The sequence below is a fragment of the Lathyrus oleraceus genome, chromosome 4 (genome assembly GCF_024323335.1).
Source record: "Lathyrus oleraceus cultivar Zhongwan6 chromosome 4, CAAS_Psat_ZW6_1.0, whole genome shotgun sequence".
NCBI lineage: Eukaryota > Viridiplantae > Streptophyta > Magnoliopsida > Fabales > Fabaceae > Lathyrus > Lathyrus oleraceus.
Genome location: NC_066582.1, coordinates 499338403 through 499359585, shown reverse-complemented (window position 1 = coordinate 499359585; position 21183 = coordinate 499338403). Strand labels below are relative to the sequence as shown.

Sequence of the window (21183 nt, the reverse complement as noted above, 5' to 3'; positions counted from 1 at the left end):
TTTTTTATTTATAACTGTTTTGACAAAACTCATTGAATAGGAAAAATGAAACATTACTACAAAAATGGTTGCAAGAATGAATTGTCACACTTATTTAGTTAGCTAGTGTGATTTTCGTGAAATAGATTTGAAGCTTTTTAAAAAACTTCATATTCTGATTCTTGTGATTAGTACCATTTCTCTTCAAAAATCAAAAAAATTTAAGAATATCTGAAAGTTCACGCTAAAAATAAAAGAGTGATTATGACTTACAATAACTTGAATATTTATTATTTAAGATTTTAATAAAATCAAAATTACGGTGATTTCTAGGATACGTAAGTTTTAAAAAAATATTTTAGAAATAATTTTTATGATAAAATATTTCAAATAACTAAAAGATAAAATAGTTAAAAGAATTTTCATAAAAATTAATGAAATAAAATTTTCATTTGAATTTAAAAAAAAAAATAGTTTTAACAAAAAATCATTGAATAAAAAAAATAAACCTTATTACAAAATGATTGCAAGAATGAATTGCGGAACTTAATTAGTTAGCCAACATGATTTGTGTGGAACAATTTTGAAGTTTTTTAAGAAACTGCACATTCTGATTCATGCGATTAACTATTTACCGTTTCCCTTTAAAAATCGAAACAATTTAACGAAAACTTGAAATTTTACTTATTAGACAATTAGTCCTTTTTGTCCTTTGGGCTTTGTTATTTGTATTGGGCTTACTAGCCTTTTGGTTATGAGGGCCCTACAATACTTCTGGTGCATGAAGCATATTAACTTAGACTGTCATCTGGTGCATGAAAAGCTTTAGCAGGGTCTCTTTCATCTTCTTCTTGTCTCTTCTTCACAACAACTCGCAAATGTTTTCTCAAAGCCTCTGAATTTTAAACCTTTTACTCACCAACGCTAATGACCTTTTTATCATCATTTGCATTAATTGTAAAATCACGCTATAAAAAAAAAGTAATTATGACTTATAATAACTTGATAAAATCAAAATGAACCTCTAGAATAGATAAGTGTTTTAAAAAATTATTTTAGAAATAATTTTTATGATAAATTATTTCAAATTACTATAAAGATAAAATAGTTAAAAAAAATTATCATAAAAACTATTGTAATAAAATTTGCATTTGATTTTAAAAAATAAAATTGTTTTAACAAAAATTATTAAATATAAAAAATGAAACATTACTACAAAAATAATTGCAAGAATAAAATGCGACACTGAATTAATTAGTTAATCTGATTTTCGCAAAACAGTTTCTACATTTTTTAAAAAACTGCACATTCATATTCTTGTAATTAATTATATATCATTGTTCTTCAAAAATCGAAACATTTTTTAGCCTATACTTGAAAGTTCACGTCATAATTAGAAAAATAGAGTGATTTTGACTATTAATAATTTAAATATTTATTATTTAAGATTTTAGTAAAATTAAAATTATGGCGATTTCTAAGGTATATATGTTTTAAAAAATATTTTAGAAATATTTTTTATGATAAATATTTCAAATAACTAAAAGATAAAATATTTAAAAGAATTTATCATAAAAAATATTGAAATAAAAATTTAATTTCAATTTTTTTTTAACAAAAGTCTTCAATAAAAGAGAAATAAAAAAAAATAAAAAAAAATTGCACCACTTAATAGTTAGACAGATTAATAGACAAATAAAAAGAAAAATATTGAAATAAAACTTTAATTTCAATTGTTTTAAAAAAATTATACATTACGAGCCCTAACGCGTTAAGTTATTGTCTTTTTTTCTTCATTCGGTTTTTAGGGTTACTAATTCCTATACACTATATGACATATCACTTTCCATTTCCGTTTCATCAAACCTATAATGTCGCTAACTCAAAACTTCTTTTCGATTCTGTTTCCGCTAAAGTATCTCCAACAAATATTTTATGTGAATTGTCCTTGCTCTGTGTCTCAACAATTCCAACTAACACAACTCAAGTCCTATAAAATCATTGATTCGCGACGCTGCATTTCAGTCAAGAGAAAATATCCATTTGAAGAAGAAATTAACTGTGTGGGGAAGAAGAAAGCTACCACCTGTTTTAGAAATATTTTTTATGATAAATATTTCAAATAACTAAAAGATAAAGTATTTAAAAGAATTTATCATAAAAAATATTGAAATAAAAATTTAATTTCAATTTTTTTTAAATATTTTTTAAACAAAAGTCTTCAATAAAAGAGAAATGAAAAAAAATAAAAATAAATTGCGCCACTTAATAGTTAGGCAGATTAATAGACAAATAAAAATAAAAAGTATTGAAACAAAACTTTAATTTCAATTGTTTTAAAAAAATTGTACATTACGAACCCTAACGCGTTAAGTTATTGTCTTTTTTTTTCTTCATTCAGTTTTTAGGGTTATAAATTCCTATACACTATATGACACATCACTTTCCATTTCCGTTTCATCAAACCTATAATGTCACTAACTCAAAACTTCTTTTCTTCTGTTTCCGCTAAAAGTATCTCCAACAAATATTTTATGTGAATTGTCCTTGCTCTGTGTCTCAACAATTCCAACTAACACAACTCAAATCCTATAAATTCACTGTTTCGCGACGCTACATTTCAGTCAAGAGAAAATATCCATTTGAAGAAGAAAGTAACGGTGTGGGGAAGAAGAAAGATACCACCTGTTTTAGAAATATTTTTTATGATAAATATTTCAAATAACTAAAAGATAAAGTATTTAAAAGAATTTATCATAAAAAATATTGAAATAAAAATTTAATTTCAATTTTTTTAAAAATTTTTTTTAAACAAAAGTCTTCAATAAAAAAGAAATTAAAAAAAGTAAAAATAAATTGTGCCACTTAATAGTTAGGCAGATTAATAGATAAATAAAAATAAAAAATATTGAAACAAAACTTTAATTTCAATTGTTTTAAAAAAATTGTACATTACGAATCCTAACGCGTTAAGTTATTGTCTTTTTTTCTTCATTCGGTTTTTAGGGTTACAAATTCCTATACACTATATGACACGTCACTTTCCATTTTTGTTTCATCAAACCTATAATGTCTAACTCAAAACTTCTTTTCGATTCTGTTTCCGCTAAAGTATCTCCAACAAATATTTTATGTGAATTGTCCTTGCTCTGTGTCTCAACAATTCTAACTAACACAAATCAAGTCCTATAAAATCACTGATTCGCGACGCTGCATTTCAGTCAAGAGAAAATATCCATTTGAAGAAGAAAGTAACGGTGTGGGGAAGTGGGGAAGAAGAAAGCTACCACCTGTTTGATGGATTGCCCCAATCAACAATTTTGTTTAGAATTGAAGCTAGAAGAAAACCTGATGCAGTATCATTGGCGAAAGGATTATTATTGTCCATTCAAGGATTGCTCGGCTTTGTTGGTGAATGATGGGAAACAAGATGTTACTAGTGCAGAGTGTCCTGAGTGTCATAGGCTGTTTTGTGCACAATGCAAGGTTCCTTGGCATGGAGGAATCGACTGTGACGATTTCCAACACCAACAAAAAGTTCGAAATTACAAGGAGGTGATGAAGAAGGAGAAGGGGAAAGCAGCTGTCGTCGAGTTTGAGACGAGTAATGAGAATCCTCCACAGTCACCAAAGTTCTTTTGTGGTATATGTTATGATTTCATTATAGAGTCTCCTATTGTTAGAGGAAGTGCCACTTGCAATCACCCTTTTTGTGCCAATTGTATATCCAATCATGTGGCTGCACAACTAAGCCAGAATATAATGGAGGTTACTTGCCCAAATTCAAGCTGTTTCCAGGGGCTGAAGCCACATCATTTGCAACATATTTTACCCCAAGAAGTTGTTGTTCGATGGGCATTCGAAAGGTTCTACATTGCTAGGTGACCTAACATAAATGCTGTTTTCCCCTTCTTTTTAATGTTAATTTAGAACCTCTTTGTCTCTTATCTCTTAGGCTTAGGCTTAGGCGTTGGTTTTATGTTTCTATACACTGGCATTTGTGTAATAGAGTTTTCTATCAATAAATGCAATTTTTTTAAATATATTTTGATCTAGTTTCTATCTTAATACATATGCATCTTTTTAGATTTTGATATCAACCTTAAATCTAGAAGGCAGTGTGATTATTTCAATGTTTAGTAACTGGTGAGTGAAAATTGAGTACTTAAGGGATGAATAGAATATAGCAGTCATAGTGTTTATCATAGTTCAACTTTGCAGCAGATATTTAAATGGATGGAAATGAATTGGCTTAATTTGATTTGATTTTTCATGCATGTTGCAGGTAACAAGATGAACTAAATAAAATTGTATAAAATTAAACATGAGTCCAAATGGTCAAGATCTGATAAAAATTTAAGACAAAATCTCAAGCTTATGATGGACCATCATACTGGAAACATATGATTTTTACCCATTCTTTTATCAGAAGTCTGTTTAAGGGTAAAAAAATTGATTTTTATATTGTTAAAACATTATTTGTAATATGTCTTGATTGCTTTGCAATATGCCGGGAAAACAAGTTAGCCAGGAGAAAACCAATATTTTCTTCTCTAAGAATGTTGGGTGTGGGATGCTTGATTGTTCAATACATGTGTGTGGGTTCAGAGAGCCGCAGAGCACTGAAAAATACTACGGTATGGCTTTAACTGGTAGAGCACCGAAGGAGCAGACTATCAACATCTAATTGAGTAAGTTAGCGCTGAGCTATCAGCTTAGAAAGTGAAGCATTTGTCTTTTGTGGGGAGGCTGACTTTAGCAAAAAGAGTTTTGGAAAGTGAGTATTGCAAAGATGAGTTGGAAGCCTAAATCCAGGGATAGTGATATATGGTGTCAAGTCTTGAGAGGGAAATATAGGTGGAATGGTATCAATGATGAGGTTAGTACTAGACAAACTGATTCTAGCCTTTGGAAGGCTATAGTTAAGATTTGGCCTAAATTGAATGAGATTTGTTATTGGTCTTTGGGTGATGGTAAGAGTGTTGATGTTTGGGATAGTATGTGACTTGCCTTTGGCGTGCGAATATGAACCGTAATATTCCGGATGCTTTAAGGAATGTTAAAGTCTGATTTGGTGGATGATCATGGAGGTTTGAAGTGGACAATGTTGAGCAGCTGGCTGCCTCCTCCTCAGATTATGCAGAAACTTTTGCAGTTTTGCCCCCAGACAAAAATTGGGTTGAGGACAAATTGATGGTACAACTGGACATGATGAACTATTTCCTGTGGCTGTCATGTACCATAAGCTGTGCAACTTTCAGATGGACACTGCTGCTTTGGGTTGGAAGCAGATGTGGAGGTTAAAGGTGCCGCAACTAGTGAAATGTTTTATATGGCTGATGCGGGATGACAGAATCTTGACGAATTTTATGAGAAATCGTATGGGGTTGGGAAGCTCTATGTGCCGGTACTTGGCAGTACCATTGAGACCACTTTGCATGTTAAGTGGGGATTGTCCACATGTTATGCTGCATGGCTCAATTTAGTGAATATGAGTGTTAGAGATGATTTTTATTCAAATGACTTGCAATAAGAGGAGAGGAAGTTGCAGCGGGATGTCCTTGATCGTAAGGATTTGGCGGTTGCTAGAGTTTGTGTGGGAGGTTGTTGTTAAGTATTCCTATCGCGAAGCAAACCAATGTGCAGACATGATTGTAAATTATGTGCGTTTTATATTTAGGGTTTAGAGAATAAACATCTTAGTTGTAGGGTTTGTTTTAGGGCCAAATATGTCCATAATGTTGGCTAAATGTTTAGTGCGGAAAATGGTAATATAGTATAAAAAACAAATCTTACATGAAATTATTTGTAATAAAATAAATTATTTGTAGGGATTTTTATGCAAAGTAAAAATTAATTATACTTATTTACAATCATAAAATTTACTTTATTAATCTTCTTTTTAATCTACAATAACAACATAATGAAGGATCATAGAAACATGCCATCAATCTATATAAAGGATCATAATAATGAACCATTAAAAAAATGTCCTTGACAAGTCCTTAAGACATAAACCAAACTCTAACAACAAATAAGAACAGCTCCTTATTATGCAAAGTTAGAAATAGAAACTGCTAAAAACTGTCATGGCCAAACCAACAAAACCAAAAGCTCCCTTTGCAACAATCAACGGCGAAGCATTGTTAGGAGAAGGTGCAGGTGTATTAGCAACTGGTACCGGAGATGCCAATGCTGACGGAGATTTAGTTGGTGTTGCTGCTGCTGCAGCAGAAACATTGAGCACATTGATATCAACCTTCTGTCCTGCTTGACAGTGACCAGGAACACCACACAAGAAAAAGTGATGACCATAGTTTGTTATCTTTATGGAGTCTTTGCCAGTGGTGAAAGTTGTCAAAGGCGACGATCCGTTGCATGATTTGTACATAGCGTGTGTCACACGCATCACATTGTGAAACTGAGCATTGTATTCAAAAACTGTCACAAAAATTACCAACAAATTCAGTTCTTTCTTTCTTTTTTACCATAATATAAAATTTCCAGCATAACTGAAACTGCAATCACAATTTAAAACAAATATTTAGAGTTAGGGGACTTACCGATAGTGTCACCAATTTGGAAGTTCTTAGTAGCAGACCATTTCTTGTAATCTACGCTACCAATGATTGTCCAACCAGAAGAGTCTCCAACCTTGTGCACAGCTGCATTTGAAACCTGAACAGCCACCATTGTCATCATCAAGAAAACTATACATCTCTCTACCAATTCCATGGTTTTCTAACTCTGCAAAGTAATCAGAATTTTTTCCCTGAAGTGTGTGTTAATGAGACTCTTCTCTTTACTCTATGATATTTATATATCCTTGTTGAGTATGTTGTTATGGGACCTTAAGAATTGAGAAATAAATTAGTTGGTCCCCTATGTGGACCCTTAGTCCTAAATTTTGGCTAAATATGACTTTATTTAGAAATCAAATTCTTTGCTCTAAATAATCAGATGATCAAGATTTAGAACAATTTTCAGTTTATTTAAAATACAAAATTTAAAATTTAAACCGTCTGATTTTAATCTAATGACTACGACTGTGGAATACGTAAATGCGATAAAATATTTATTTAAGTGGTTAGATATTATTCCACTGTCCTTAGAAATTGGAGAGTATTGAATATTTTGATGTACGAGGTAGTGAGACTTGGAAGGAAAGAAAGAATGTTAGGATGTGTGCGGTTACTACACTTGATTGCAATTTGCGACCAAACAACGATGATGAACATCCTAAAAGAAGCAACCACCATACATTGTTTGTATTAGGTGATTTCACGATTGTTTGCGCGTGACAAAAGCATTTGAGTACAACATTCTCTTTATACAACATCAAATACTTTATTAATCATCGTGGTGTATTATTGGTGTTAACCTAAGGCATAGACATACATGACAGCTTAAGATCAGATGAAGTACTTTTTAAATTCAACAACTGCAGAAGTAATTTTTGTGTGTAGATTCTCCTTGTTACTGTTTTTTTTATAAGAGGCATGTGATGAGTGAAAAAATTTAAGTGATTTAAATTTTAAAATAATATAAATTTAAGGAATTTCAAATGACACCAACAAGTGAAAAAATTGAAATTACTTTCTTACTTAAATATTATATTGTTTATTATTTTTTTTATAATTTTTGCAAGATGGTCTTTATATATTATTAACATTTCAAATTTACTCCTAAATTTTCAAAAAATTGCAAATAATTCTCTAAAAATTTTAAATTGGTCCCTTCAAATTTTTAAAAATTGAAAATTGGTTTCTATTTTCATATTTTAAATTTGTCCGATTTTTTTATAATTTATGAAGGTGAATCCAAAAATATAACAATGAATCATTTTAATACTCCATCAATACAAAAGAATTTAAAAATGAATGAACTTCAATTGACTCATTTAAGTTACTTCAAATTTTAAATTCCTTAAAAATTCTCAATTACCTCATCCAAACACGTTATAAGGGAATTGTTCTTTCCACCCTTAGAGATTCTCCTCCACTAATGTGAAAAAATTAAAATGTATCTAGTATCCGGAGATGCATGTCAGGACACACTTTTTCCACAAACAACTAAGACGAAAATGGTGAGAAATTTTTAATTCTGTTAAAATTTGATTCGGAGATGCATCTCCGTATGCATAAAAGATTGATTTGGAGATGCATCTTCGTAACCCCTATTAGTTCATTAGTCCGTGGACTTTTGGGAGATGCATCTCTAGAATATATTTTGTTAGTTCAAAACAGAAACAACAGAAACAATAGTAGAATGGAAAACCAATGTAAATTAACATCAAAATAAATATTACATATATAAACATTACATAAATTTAACATTACATGTCATTAAAAACATGTGGTTCAAGACGTTGCAACATTATTATAATATCTTCGACTGATCTTTGAATCGTCGCATCCACTTCAATCAGACCCTTTATTGAGTAACGGTAAAAGATACTCCACATAACCTTCAAATCATCATCTATCTTCAATTCAAACATGGTAGACAGTATCCTCCATTCATTGTCTATCGAGGGTGAACGGTACTCAAGCTTGACAACTTTTTGATTTTCTGAATATCGCAGGAGACTATTCAGTTTGGATTTGAAGTCGACAAGAAACATGTCCTCGCATATTCAAAATTAAAATGGGGGTTTCTGCCATTGAAATACACAAATGCAAGATGAAGATATGTAGTCATTCTGGTTTGTGTAAAGAAAATGGAATGAGAGACCCCATTTATAGAAGCTGTAGAGGAATAAAGACCTTACAAACAAGATCATATTTGTAGGAAAGACTTCGAAGATACATATCCAAATATGTTTTTTTTTTCTTTCAAAAATTAAGGGTTTATCCAAAGATGCACATCCATATAGTTCCTTGTTTTTGTTTTTTTATAAATGATTATAAGGTGTATCCGGAGATGCAACTCTGGATCCACCCAAAAACTAGGCAGAACAAAACCAAGATATTATGCAGAGCAGAATTTCAAAAACAAAAATTGTCCAAAAAATGCCATCCAATTTTATAACATTATGCAGTGTGTTACTTACAAAAAAGCGTGTTTTAAATAGTTAGATTAACACTAAAACACATCAAAATATTTGTCACTGCCTAAATCTATTTGGTGACTCATTTTTCGACCTTTCCTTATTTGCTTCTCGTCCAATGTCGCTTAACTTGACGAACTCTTTCATCCTTTCAAAAAAGTGATCCAACCATGTGTCAACATCTTGTGTGAAATGTATCGTCCATTCTAGTGATGTCTTTGGTATAGGACATCCCGGTTTCAAATCAACCTGAACAATATTTTTTGATAACCAACCAATACACATGATGCATTCAAATGGATTTTGAGGTGACTTACTCCGAAGTGGAAAAAATATTTTCGAGAAACCATATCGTGTTAAATCAATGTACACCATATAATACTCTCTTGCTATCAGATATCTAATTTTTGTGAAGCGTGCTCATTTTGTCAAATGGAATCAGACCACTAAGACAAGGAACTATTGAGAATTGTATCGTAATTTGCTTTGTTCCCGTATAGCTTTGTGTATGATTCCCTATGCATCATAATCTCTTGTATAAGATGACAGACAAATTGGTGGTCATCCTCTCCATTATCGAGTAAACCCAAAACAACTCGAAAAGCACAATTGTCATCACTTTCAACATTTACAATCCGTTCGATGTATTTTTGCATAAAAAGCAACATCTCTTCAATGAATTTGATTTTTGGTAACATCGGTAGACGAGATGGTTTTCTAATGTGAGCACCCTTAAAAATGGTTTTTTGAAATTTTAGAGTCGGAGAATCTGAAAAAAATGTGGGTCAACATGTTCAAAGTATGAAACATATCGTCTTGTGGAGTTGTCATTTTGAGTCAGTTTTACCTTTTTAGGTGCACCCTTTGTTTTAACGGGTTCCAACGACAGTTTCAAATATGTTGTATCTGGATAGGAAATCTTTCCCATTGGTCTTTAATGTGCAATTTCAAGATGTCATCAACTTTCATTAATCTCTCTTGGATCACTTTCCACTCGGTCATGATAAATATGTTTAATTTGTCATCCTTCGTCACACCATCATCATCAAAACAGAGCCTTGTCCAGTGAGTGCAAATTTTGTCCATACGAATTGGTTTTTCAAGTTTCAGCTTCTTTGAAATTAAACAAGCACATGGAAGACTGTAAGTCTTACTAAGTGTACATCCACACTTTGAGATATCTGAAATTGTTTTGTCCGCTCGCTTGACTTCGTGAAAAATAAAATTCAAAGCCTCCCGAGATACATTTCCAACCAATTGTGAATAAAGGATGTCGTCTTTGAAGTGGTGTTCTAGCACAATAATGCTCCAACAAAATATGCATGTATCTCATTATGTTGGTTTCAGAGCATTTGGTCAACGACGTCCCAATCTCGACAAAACCACATTTACTGTTTCCCAACCAATTCTTGAGTCTAACATATGCAAATTCAACTCAGTTAGTTATTGTATTTCCCAAGTGTCTAACCTGATCGGTCCATGCACAAACAATATTCTCTTTTAATAGATCCAAAATAGCGCCCTCAAGATATTTCAGCAAATCTAGATATATCGCACACACACTCTTGAAATTTGGAACAAATTCAACATATAGTTATTTCGTGGAAGAATTTATTATAGAATTCCATGCATCCATTATATATTCTACCACCACACGTTTGACAAGTTTACCATCTTCACGTTTGACTTGTTTCGTGCCAACTACAAGTTTTACTCGACTTTTCTCACATTTTTGGTTATGTGATACTTGCAAAATAATTCGTACGATGTAGGAAACACTGTTGCATCCCAATTCATCAGTGCGGTTTCGCGGTCAGTGATTATGACTTGTGGCATATTTTTCTAATCCTTCAACATAGTCTTGCACATTTCTAAAGCCCATGTAACGTTGTCCTCTTTTTCGGATTCCAAAAATGAAAAACCGACTGAATACGTCATCTCTGTAGAAGTAACACAAAATAATTTCCAGGAGTGGACGTCTATACTTGTTTATTTTATATGTTGAGTCAATTATAAGCACAGAGGGAAAAGTTTTGAACAACTTGATGGAATCGGGATGAATCCAAAATATATCCCGAACGCTGACTTTATTCTCACAAACTCTGTACTCAAAACATAGTGCTCATCATCCAAAAGCTTCAAGAGTTTTTGCATATCAGATCTTTGTCCTCTTACGATCTTGTTATCTCGAGCATGCACATTGTATACTTGTTTGATATTTTAAACATTTAGAGGTTGTTTTCATTTCAAAGATGTGAGTATGTTTTTCGGTGCCGCCATGCTTTATGTCATGTCTGAAACAACCCCCTCTCCTCTGACACAAGGCGATATACAATGGGATGACCGACTAGCTTATCATGCAAGGCATGATTATGTATACCAAAAATCACACTAAATTTTCATGTCTCATCCGTCATACGGTATCCGTGCAATTTACACGAACATTCACATTTCTTCGATCGGGTGCCATCTCGTTTCAACTGCCTAACATTTGGTTGGTGTGTGCCACTTCTTTTGCATTTCATTGTTACAAATGCTTCTCTTCTATTCGAAACATTGTCGGTCCTTCCAATTACAACGCTAAACCCCAATTTTCTGACCTCCCTACAAATCCATTGTAGAATATGTTCACGAATAATAAACACTTATTTATTTGTAAATTGTGCACGAACATCTACCTCGACAACTATGGGTCGAGCATCCGGTTTAACATCATCATTCCCTTCATCCGGTTGATCATCATCATTCACTTCATACGGTTTAACATTATGCTTCACTTCGACCGATTTAACATCCACACTCACAATAGTTTTAGGAAGCATATTCGAGTGCATCATATCTATTACCACCAATAACAGAAAAACAGTGTTAAAGTTCATACTAACAGGATAATCTGGAGATGTATAACACCCTAAACCCTGGTACTCACAATTAAAGAATTACTCGACAATTTATGGTGTCACAAACGGAAATCCTTCAACATCACTTGGACATTTAGAAAACATGCAGCGGAAAAATAAACAACATACAACACTTGTCATCGCATGTTCACCTTCACTTAGGATATCATCGCAGCAAAATCATATTAATCACAGTAATAAAAAAAAGAGGAAATTCAATATCCAACTCTCGACAACTTCAAAAAAACATCTCAACATAACAGTTGTTAAACTTCGGCAAAATAAACACATCAACACCAAACATAATAAACAAAAACATCATTCACCCCCATTGTTATAGAATCAGAGCATGCCGACTAATAATAAAAACGATAACTAATGAAAATAACTCCAAGAGCTACTTCCCACTCACATCAGTAACTTATAATCCTGAATATCTTCCAGATGTCTATGGTGGACAACGTCAAAGCAAAAGAGGTGATAATTCACATCAATAAATTAACGGTATAAACTGTAAGGTAGAATTCAAACATCTACACAATCAACAATCAAACAACATCATTCTCATACCTAATCCATCAACATATATAACAATCACATGTTTATCATTTAATTATGCAATGAGAGTCTCAACTTCAACTAGACTCATATGTATGTGGTACCATATCTTCATCAATTGGTTCACTCAGAAACCAGGTTCACCCTGCTCGAACCTCAAATCCACCCTGCTCGGATTCAGGATAAGTCACCAATCCACCCTGCTCGAATTACAACTTGCATATTTCATCAACAACAATGACATAATGAATGCATGTCACAACACGTCAATCAACAACAACATAATGTTTAAAGTTTCCCTCCCAAACTATCATTCACAATAACAACTCACAATTAAATAACATAATTCATGCTCATACAACAACATATCATCATCATAATTCACATAATTCATCACAACACCATCATCATCATCATAATTAATACACATCTCCATCATTCATCAATTAATTCACAAATTCGATTAAATTCGTGTTTAATTATTAAGTCATATCAACCATAATTTAAAACAATAACTAACATAACATAACAGTGCGTAAAACATCTACAAAGTTAAAAACTCAAAATCTGCACTTTATCATCATCAAAACAAGTATCTACGCTCACTGCAGACCCATGACGAGTTATCCATCACAGTAGTGACGCCCGTCACTGACCCCAAACATCCATACCGTCGTTCCGCTGACGACCAACTTAAAGCACAAGCCTGAGCATCATGACAAGTTACCCATTACGGTGGTAACGCCCGTCAGCACCCTACAATTTGCTAGTACATTCTATAATGTTGAGTGAATAATTTTATTCAAGTTTTAGTTCAATTAAGGTTGATGCATCTCATATTTTGGCTAGGTTTAGGGGGATTGACTTCTCTTTTATGAGAGATGATTTGTCCGAAGTGTTTAGGACAGTTCAGTTGGAAGAGAGATATGTGTTGGCGAAGTTTGGTAAGGAGTCATTAGGTTTTCAATGATCATATGGTCCTTCAATGTTAGGGGTCTAGGAGGGAGTATTAGAAAAAGGAAAAAGGTGGAGCTTATTCATTTTAACCAATTAGATTTCTTAGATATTCAAGAGGTTAAATTAGGGAGATGGAGGATGGATTTTGTCAATCTCTCTAAATGAATTCTTTATATAGTTGGAGTTTTATTACTTCCATAAGGAATATTGGGGGGTTGCTCTCTATTTGGTATAGAGTGAAAGACAAAGCTTTGTTTTCGTTCTCCGGACCAGGGTACCTTCGTATTCGTTTAGAGTGGGGAGTCCACTTTAAGAAGTGTTTAGTCGTTGATGTGTATTTCAGGTGCTTTCAAGATGATAAAAGAGTTATGTGGGTCAGACCATGAATATATTTCAGGGGTCGAGCTTGCATGTTTTGGGTGACTTCAATTCGGTTCTTAGTTCTAGTGAGAGAAGAGGGTTTTAGTAAGCTCTCGGATGTCGAGGTTGGCTAATAACTTTGAGTTTGAGGTGTTTATTGAGTAGAAGATGTTAGTCGATTTGCCCATATTGGGTAGAAGGTTCACCTGGTACCACTCGAATAAGGTGTCTATGAGTGAGTTGGATTAAGTCTTGGTGTCAACTTATTGCAAGGATGAGTGGGGCCAGGGATGTTCATGCCCTCCTTAGAGATGTTTCTGAACATTGTCCTTTAGTTCTTAGGTACTCCTCTCAACTTTTAGGACCTAAGCTTTTTTGGTTCAATAATTTTTGGTTGGGAAATACTAGCATTGTGGATGTGGTTAGGGACTCCTGAGTTGGTTCTCCAAGTGAATGGTGGATGGCTTGCATCCTTAGGGTTAATCTTAAAGCTCTCAAAACCCGACTTAAGGTGTGGAATAAAGAGGGGCATGTATCTTTAGATTTTAAGATTAAGAGGTATATTGATAAGATTGATATTTGGTAGAGGAGTTAGCAGATAAGACTCAAACATCTCAAAAGTTAAGAGAGTTTCTAAAGTGTCATGATTATGTTATCTTTCAGCGCTCCAGGTTAGCCAGTTGGCTATTAAGGTGGATGATGGTTTGTTAAAGAAGATAAATGTGATTCGAGCAGAAGTTACCAAGTTCTTTTCAAATATTTTATGGGAGGGAGTTCAGTTCAGACCCTATCTTGATGTGGTCCCTTTCTCAAGTCTTTTAGAAGAGGAAGCAAGTTCTCTTTCTACCAGGTGGGTTTAATTTTTAGTATTATACGAATTTTTACGCTCTTATCAAAGATGAGGTGTATATCTTTAATAAGTTTTTTTTGAAAATGAGATTCTCTCTAGGAGTCTTTCTTCATTCTTTGTTGCTTGATTTCAAAGGTGGAGTTCCTTATGAAGTTGACAAAGTTTATACCTATTTTGCTTATGGGATCTTTGTATAAGTTGGTACCCAAAGTTTTAGATGCTAGGTTGGCAAAGGTGATAAGGAAGTTAATTGCACTAGAGTAATATGATTTTGTTAAGGGGAGGTTGTTGGAAGACATGGTGGTGGCTCTGAATGAGGTGGTTAATCTTGCCAAGGTCTGTAAGTAAGACCTTTTATCTTTAACGTGGATTTTAAGAAGGCATGTGACTCTATTAGCTTGTATTTTCTGTATTACATATTGAGGAGATTTGGTTTTAAGAGAAAATGGATGACCTAGATTAAGGAATGAGTTTTCTTTAAGGAGTTTGTCTGTTTTGGTGTATGGTTGTCGTACTGAGGATATCAATATTCATAGAGGGCTTAAGAAAGGTGATCCTTTGATCCCTTTTCTATTCCTCCTTATGGCGGAGGGCCTCAACAATACTACCAATATGGTGATTTAGGTATTTTCTCTGGGTTCAAAGTGGGTCCGACTAGATTAGTGGTATTTCACCTTCAATATGCAGACGACACAGTTCTTTTTGAGAAATCGTCTGTGGATAATCTATGGACTATTAAGGCTAATATTAGGAACTTTGATTTGGCTTCACAGCTCAAAGTGAAATTTTCTAAGAGCGCTATTTTTGGAGTGAATGTAGGGAATCCATTTTGGTTTTTTCGGGGGAGATTTCTGCACTGTAAAATTGAGAAGTCCCCTTTTAAGTACTTAGGGTTTCTGGTGGGTGTTAGTCCTAGGAAGGGGGGTACTTGAGATCCTCTGGTCAAGTTGGTTACTAAGAGGTTTTCTTCTTGGAATAATAGGTTTGTGAGCTTTGGGGGAACGTGATTCTCTTGAATTTGATTCTAAGCTCCATCCCCATTTTCTCTCTCTCTTTTATGAAGATACCTTTATCAATTTGGAAGAAGTTGGTTGGCTGTAGAGACGTTTTCTTTGGGGGGATTCCAAGGGTGGGAACAAGATTGTGTGGTTCAAGTGAGAGGATATGTGTAAAGCTAATATTTTGGGAGGATTAGGTGTTAAGGATTTAAGGTAGGTTAATTTGGCCCTTCTTAGCAAGTGACGTTAGAAACTCCTTGAAGTCGAGTTTGACTTGTCGAAGGAGATTATTTCTTAGAGGTATGGGTCCTTGGTGGTGAAATCCCTCTAAGGGGGATGTGAATAGAATCTCGGAAGGGCCTCTCCCTGGTTGAGGGATGTCTATTTCCTTGGCTCCAATGGTGCAGAGCCGTCATGTTGGTTTGGGTTCTTTATTTATAAGCAGATCCAGAACAAGTTAAATATCTAAGTCTAGCATGATGTGTGGCTAGGGTCGTATCGGATATACGTGACTTTTAAGAGGTTGTTCCTTATTTATGAGCAAAAGACACAAGAGGTGGGTAAAATGGGGCATTTGGTGGGTGTAATTAGGAGTTTAGGTCCACGAGGAGTTTGCTTGTTCGGAAGGAAGACCTTATGGGTGGTCTAATTAGTTCTATGGATGAGATGGTTAAACAAGATAAGAATGATATTTGGGTGTGGACACTAAATCCCAAAGATGGGTTCTTAGTTTATGATTTATATCCTCTTCTGTGACGGGAGAAGAGAGTTGGCATGATCGAGTTATCCAGAGGATTTCTAGTTGTTGGAAATTTTAGACACCTTCTAAAATTGTTATTTTTTCTTGTCTGCTTTTGCAAGATAGGCTGCCTATCATGGTCAATCTTGGTATTATTTGGGAAGGCAATGGGGTGGGGTGCGTTGTTTGTTATGTCACATCTTTTGTGTGGTATATGATTATTCGCCGTCGATCTTAGAGTTGTTTGAGGTGTTTCAGGGATTAGGTAGATGTAAATGGGTAGATTTAGGTCTAGCCGTGATCTAGCATGCAAAGGTCTGCACTATTTGAAATATGTGTAATAAAATTATTTTTTACAGGAAAAGTTTATCGATCAATCACTTGTTCGCCAGGGAGCAAACTCTCTCTTTGGGACTGGAAGTAGAACCCGTCTTGAGCTTAGACTTATAATGACGTATTATTTGACCGACCGCCTCTTATCTTTGTCTTCCCTCGGCTTGTTTCTTCTAAGGGATTCTCTGTGCTTTTTCATATTGCTCGGGATATTTGATTGATTTTGGTGGGGTTGATGAGGTTGTTGTTTGGACCCGTGGGTTTTTTTCCAGTGATTTTTTCTTCTATTGACTCAAGTGTTTCTTGAGTACTTCTATTACTCTTTGGTTCTTTTTGTTTTCATGTTTCATGTTCTATTTGTACACTTCCTCTCTCTTTTTCTGTACCTATATAAATAAATTTGCCATTAAAAAAAAAGACTTTACATAGGTCTCCATTATTTCTGTTTTTGTTAGAGTCGGAAGTTTTTTTTCCCTCCATGTATTACTTTTCCCATTTTGATAAATATATAATATAGATTGGTCTTGCAGATTTTTATCTTTAATTTCAAGTTTTGATTAAATTTTTTTTTCTCCAAATTGAATTAGATAAAACTACATCACGAGAATAGTTTGTTGGTTCACACGAACAAAAACCAAGTATCCAAAGTAAAACAACAAAATATAGCATAGATTCATACAACATAAACCACACATTATAGCCTTCTGTAAGCAGCAAAAGAATCCATATTATTTCTTCCATACACAAAATTTTTGAACAAACTTTTCACAAAAAAAAAACTAACAGAGGATTCCTGGATATAGCTTATTATGCTTACAAAACAGGATATTTGATTTCTGATTACAATGTCTGACTTAAAATAAGTATAAGTATTCTATAGAGACTAAAAATACTCATTTGTTATTTTCCTGATCCCATCCATTTACAACTGAGAATCATATCCATTACTTTTATTCTTCTTAGGATAATCCACATTATCATAATCATCTTCAATAAACTTCTTCCAAAACCAATGCTGCTTCCACACTCTCTCTGTCATTTCTTCAATTGGTATGTTCTTCGTCTCAGGCACCAAGAAAAACACAAAAGCAGACATAACCAAAACCCAGCTAGAGAAGAACAAGAATATGCCAAACTTGAAATGGCACAACATGGACAGAAAAGCTTGAGCAATTACAAAGGTGAAAAGCAAGTTGACACAAACAGTTACACTTTGTCCAGCCGAACGTGTCTCCAATGGAAATGTCTCACTTGGTATAAGCCAACCAAGTGGACCCCAAGACCAAGCAAAAGCAGACACAAATGTGCATACCATGATGACAACAAAGATTGCATAGCCTTTTGAAAGATCCGAGGAATGATCTGTTACTTTGATTCCAAGAAGGATTGCAATGATCAATTGAGAGAAGAACATTTGCACACCGGCTTCTAATAACAACATGCGACGACCAAGTTTGTCGACCGTGTAAATAGACACAATTGTAGAGAGCACGTTGACAGCTCCGGTTATCACAGCGGAATAGAGTGAAGCATCATTCTTAAATCCTAACGTGTTGAATAACACCGGCGCGTAAAACATGATCGCGTTGATGCCAGTGAATTGTTGGAATATCTATTTTTTAAAGCAACAAAAATGAATTAGCAGTGTTAAATAGCAGCTATAACAGCGCTATACCAACAAACAGATATTATTCTGCCATACAGATAGCAACTATTCTGGCGCTATAGAGCAAATTTTCATTGTTTTGTGCTATCTGATAACAACATTGTTTTCAATACGACAGAACGTGATCATATATAGTACTTACTTGCAAGGCGATAGAAATGACGAGTTGAGGACGGTTCCTGCGCTTGAGAAGGTTCCTAAAAGGGTGTTTAACCTCTTTAGCAACGCGACTTGCCTCGACAAGTTCTAAGAACTCTGGTTCAACATTATCAGTACCACGAATCTTTTTGAGTACAGCTTTTCCTTCATCCAAGCGACCGCGCTCAATGAGACTGTTGGGAGTGTCTACAACCAAGAGGGCGCCAACCGTCAGGAGAAGCGCCGGGATCCCGGCCAAACCAAGAGATAGTCTCCATCCCCAACCACCTTCGATTCTGTATTGTCAAATGCAAATGATATTAAAAACATTCTTTTCACAACGCTTTTTCTATGAGAACATGATTAATCCACGTTTGAATGAAGTGAAATCCACCAAACTTGACGCAAGTAGATTAAAAAAATGGATTAATATATACACTTGTCATGTTTTTATCTGATACTAACATATTTCAAAGAAATTAACAAACACGTGTTAGACTTTTTTTATAATTTGTGGTGATAAAAGTCATAGAAATAGCCAAAAAGAAAATTGGTAAATGTGACAATGACTTGTGATTAATTACTCATAAATCATCTTAATCGTTTTCATTGAAATAAATACTTAAAAGTGAAACAGCATATAACATAGTACTTACTTGTTGGTGCCATAATTAACAAGATTAGCAAACAAAATGCCAATAGTGACATTAAGTTGGAAAAGTATATTCAAAGCACCACGTATTCTTGAAGGAGCAATTTCAGAAAGAAACACTGGCACAGCCTGTAATAAAAAATAAATAAATAAAATAATATTTAGTGATACATGAAATCACAAAATGAAGTGGTTTTAATGAATCATGATGTCATCATTCATAAACTTATTAACTATAAAATTAATTCATAGCTGTATTAGTTGTTGTGTTCGAAAGAATCAAAATTAAGGTCCACACAACACCAGTGAATGTGATGGTACAAAAATACAGAACTCCTATATTCTAAAGTAAAAAAACTTTAAGACTAGTCAAATATAATTTCAAATAAGAAAAACAGATCTCAGAATTTGGAAGATTCAAAGAAATTGAGTTCTGATTCAGAATATCTCTTTCATTGTCAGAAAGAGAATCTAAAATAATCATAAAAAACTAGATTAAAAAAAACAAAAGTGTCTCTATCAAAGTATCATAGATATTTGGAAAATAGATGACAAAGAAAGACTTTGGAAGTGCCAAAGCCAAACATTATGGACTTTTATCATTTTATCATACAATAAAGTAAAAATATTTAATATGCATTTTTTCATATTATGTGTCGGCAATATTTTCTCTAATTAATCTCTGTCATAATTGATATTAATTAAGATTTTAAGAGAAAAAAAAAAGGGTGAAACCTGATTAGCAAAACCAACACCACAACCAAGTAAGATTCTCCCAACGATAAGCATGGCAAGATTTTGAGCAGCAGCATTGAAGATAACTCCAGCAATGAAGAAAATACCAGCAATCAACATGGTGAGTCTTCTTCCCAAAGTCCTAGTTGTATAGGAAGCAAAGAAAGTTGATGTTAAACCGGCTAAATACAGAGACGATGTAAAAAGTTGAAGTCCCTGGTTGTCATATTTGCAGTAGTTACTGTTAATCTCTTTCTCCAACACTGTCTTTTTGTATACAGCAGGGAAGAATTTCTTCAAAAATGGTGGCATAGATGTCACACCACCTATCATCACAAAAAAAAAATCAATTATATTAATTATATTGATTTTATAAAAAAATAGAAAAAAATATACAGCAATAAATAAAAACATAATAATTAAAAAATTCAATAAAAAAATATTTTTATGGGTGAGTTTGGTTTGGTGAGAAAGAATGGCGTTTGAAAATTGAACTTCACGGAGTAAGCAGATGAAATCTCGAAAATACCCTTAGACGGTGCTTCAGGAACTAACCGTTTTTTTGCGTAGAAAATAAATAATTATGAAATCAACCACTGAAAAAAATAATAATAAAGGATTAAGAAAAAACCTGAAACACCGACGTCGTAACCGAACATGAGACCCCCGGTGGCAGCCATGATACATGAAATAATAACGATCGGAGTTATCTTGGCTTCGAACTCGCCGCCGCCTGCACTGGTGGCGAAACCTCCTCCGGCCATAGCTTGAAAAATCTAAATTGATCTTAGTTGTATATCACAATCCACATGCAATGGTGGAGTGAGAAAAAGAATAGAGAAATAGGAGTGAAGAAAGTTTGAAGAATGAAGGTGTATTTATAAAGTTTGGATAAGTGTATGTGATGTGTTTAGGTTTGACTATGATATTGTTCATCATGTGCATGTATTTACAGTCACCAATCATATGGCACCACGTTGCTTTTCATTTTTTTTGTTATTTTTTAATTTCTATATTTAGTTTTGAAATATATTTGCTTTATTGTTTTTTCTTCTTTGACGGCTTTGTGAATCAATTTATAAGAAAAAAAAATATAAATATTCTTTATTAAATGCTTCTTGTTTTGTATTTAAATTAATAATATTAATATATGGTAATAATGGAAAATGGATTCCTTGCCGTTAGTAACTGATTTTACTTTATTTTGCTTAATGATAAATATTTTATTCATTTATCTTTTAGGGATTTTTTCCATTTTATAATTGAATA

At 33.5% G+C, this 21183-nt stretch overlaps 3 protein-coding genes across 3 annotated transcripts; 1 reads left to right on the top strand and 2 right to left on the bottom strand.

The window, feature by feature from the left end:
• The first annotated feature begins 2952 nt into the window (after positions 1-2952).
• On the top strand, positions 2953-5718 carry LOC127076820 (uncharacterized). Its single transcript, XM_051018611.1, has 2 exons — positions 2953-3860; positions 4265-5718. Exons 1-2 carry the CDS (start codon positions 3277-3279, stop codon positions 4266-4268), a joined length of 588 nt encoding a protein of 195 aa, XP_050874568.1. The 5' UTR covers positions 2953-3276; the 3' UTR covers positions 4269-5718.
• Positions 5719-5845: 127 nt separating this feature from the next.
• On the bottom strand, positions 5846-6862 carry LOC127076819 (mavicyanin). Its single transcript, XM_051018610.1, has 2 exons — positions 6543-6862; positions 5846-6420 (listed from the first exon to the last, which is right to left on the bottom strand). Exons 1-2 carry the CDS (start codon positions 6712-6714, stop codon positions 6041-6043), a joined length of 552 nt encoding a protein of 183 aa, XP_050874567.1. The 5' UTR covers positions 6715-6862; the 3' UTR covers positions 5846-6040.
• Positions 6863-17371: 10509 nt separating this feature from the next.
• LOC127076818 (sugar transport protein 13) lies at positions 17372-20808 on the bottom strand. Its single transcript, XM_051018609.1, has 5 exons — positions 20546-20808; positions 19915-20240; positions 19184-19308; positions 18532-18823; positions 17372-18335 (listed from the first exon to the last, which is right to left on the bottom strand). Exons 1-5 carry the CDS (start codon positions 20676-20678, stop codon positions 17646-17648), a joined length of 1566 nt encoding a protein of 521 aa, XP_050874566.1. The 5' UTR covers positions 20679-20808; the 3' UTR covers positions 17372-17645.
• Between the last annotated feature and the right edge of the window lie 375 nt (positions 20809-21183).

Excerpts from the sequence above, each read along its gene's own strand:
- LOC127076820 (XM_051018611.1), top strand. The coding sequence starts at position 3,277 with ATGGATTGCCCCAATCAACAATTTTGTTTAGAATTGAAGCTAGAAGAA.
- LOC127076819 (XM_051018610.1), bottom strand. The coding sequence starts at position 6,714 with ATGGAATTGGTAGAGAGATGTATAGTTTTCTTGATGATGACAATGGTG. Across the intron at positions 6,421-6,542 it reads CCAAATTGGTGACACTATCG|TTTTTGAATACAATGCTCAG; the intron begins GTAAGTCCCCTA and ends TTTTTGTGACAG.
- LOC127076818 (XM_051018609.1), bottom strand. The coding sequence starts at position 20,678 with ATGGCCGGAGGAGGTTTCGCCACCAGTGCAGGCGGCGGCGAGTTCGAA. Across the intron at positions 20,241-20,545 it reads TTACGACGTCGGTGTTTCAG|GTGGTGTGACATCTATGCCA; the intron begins GTTTTTTCTTAA and ends TTGTGATGATAG. Across the intron at positions 19,309-19,914 it reads GTGTTGGTTTTGCTAATCAG|GCTGTGCCAGTGTTTCTTTC; the intron begins GTTTCACCCTTT and ends TTTTTATTACAG.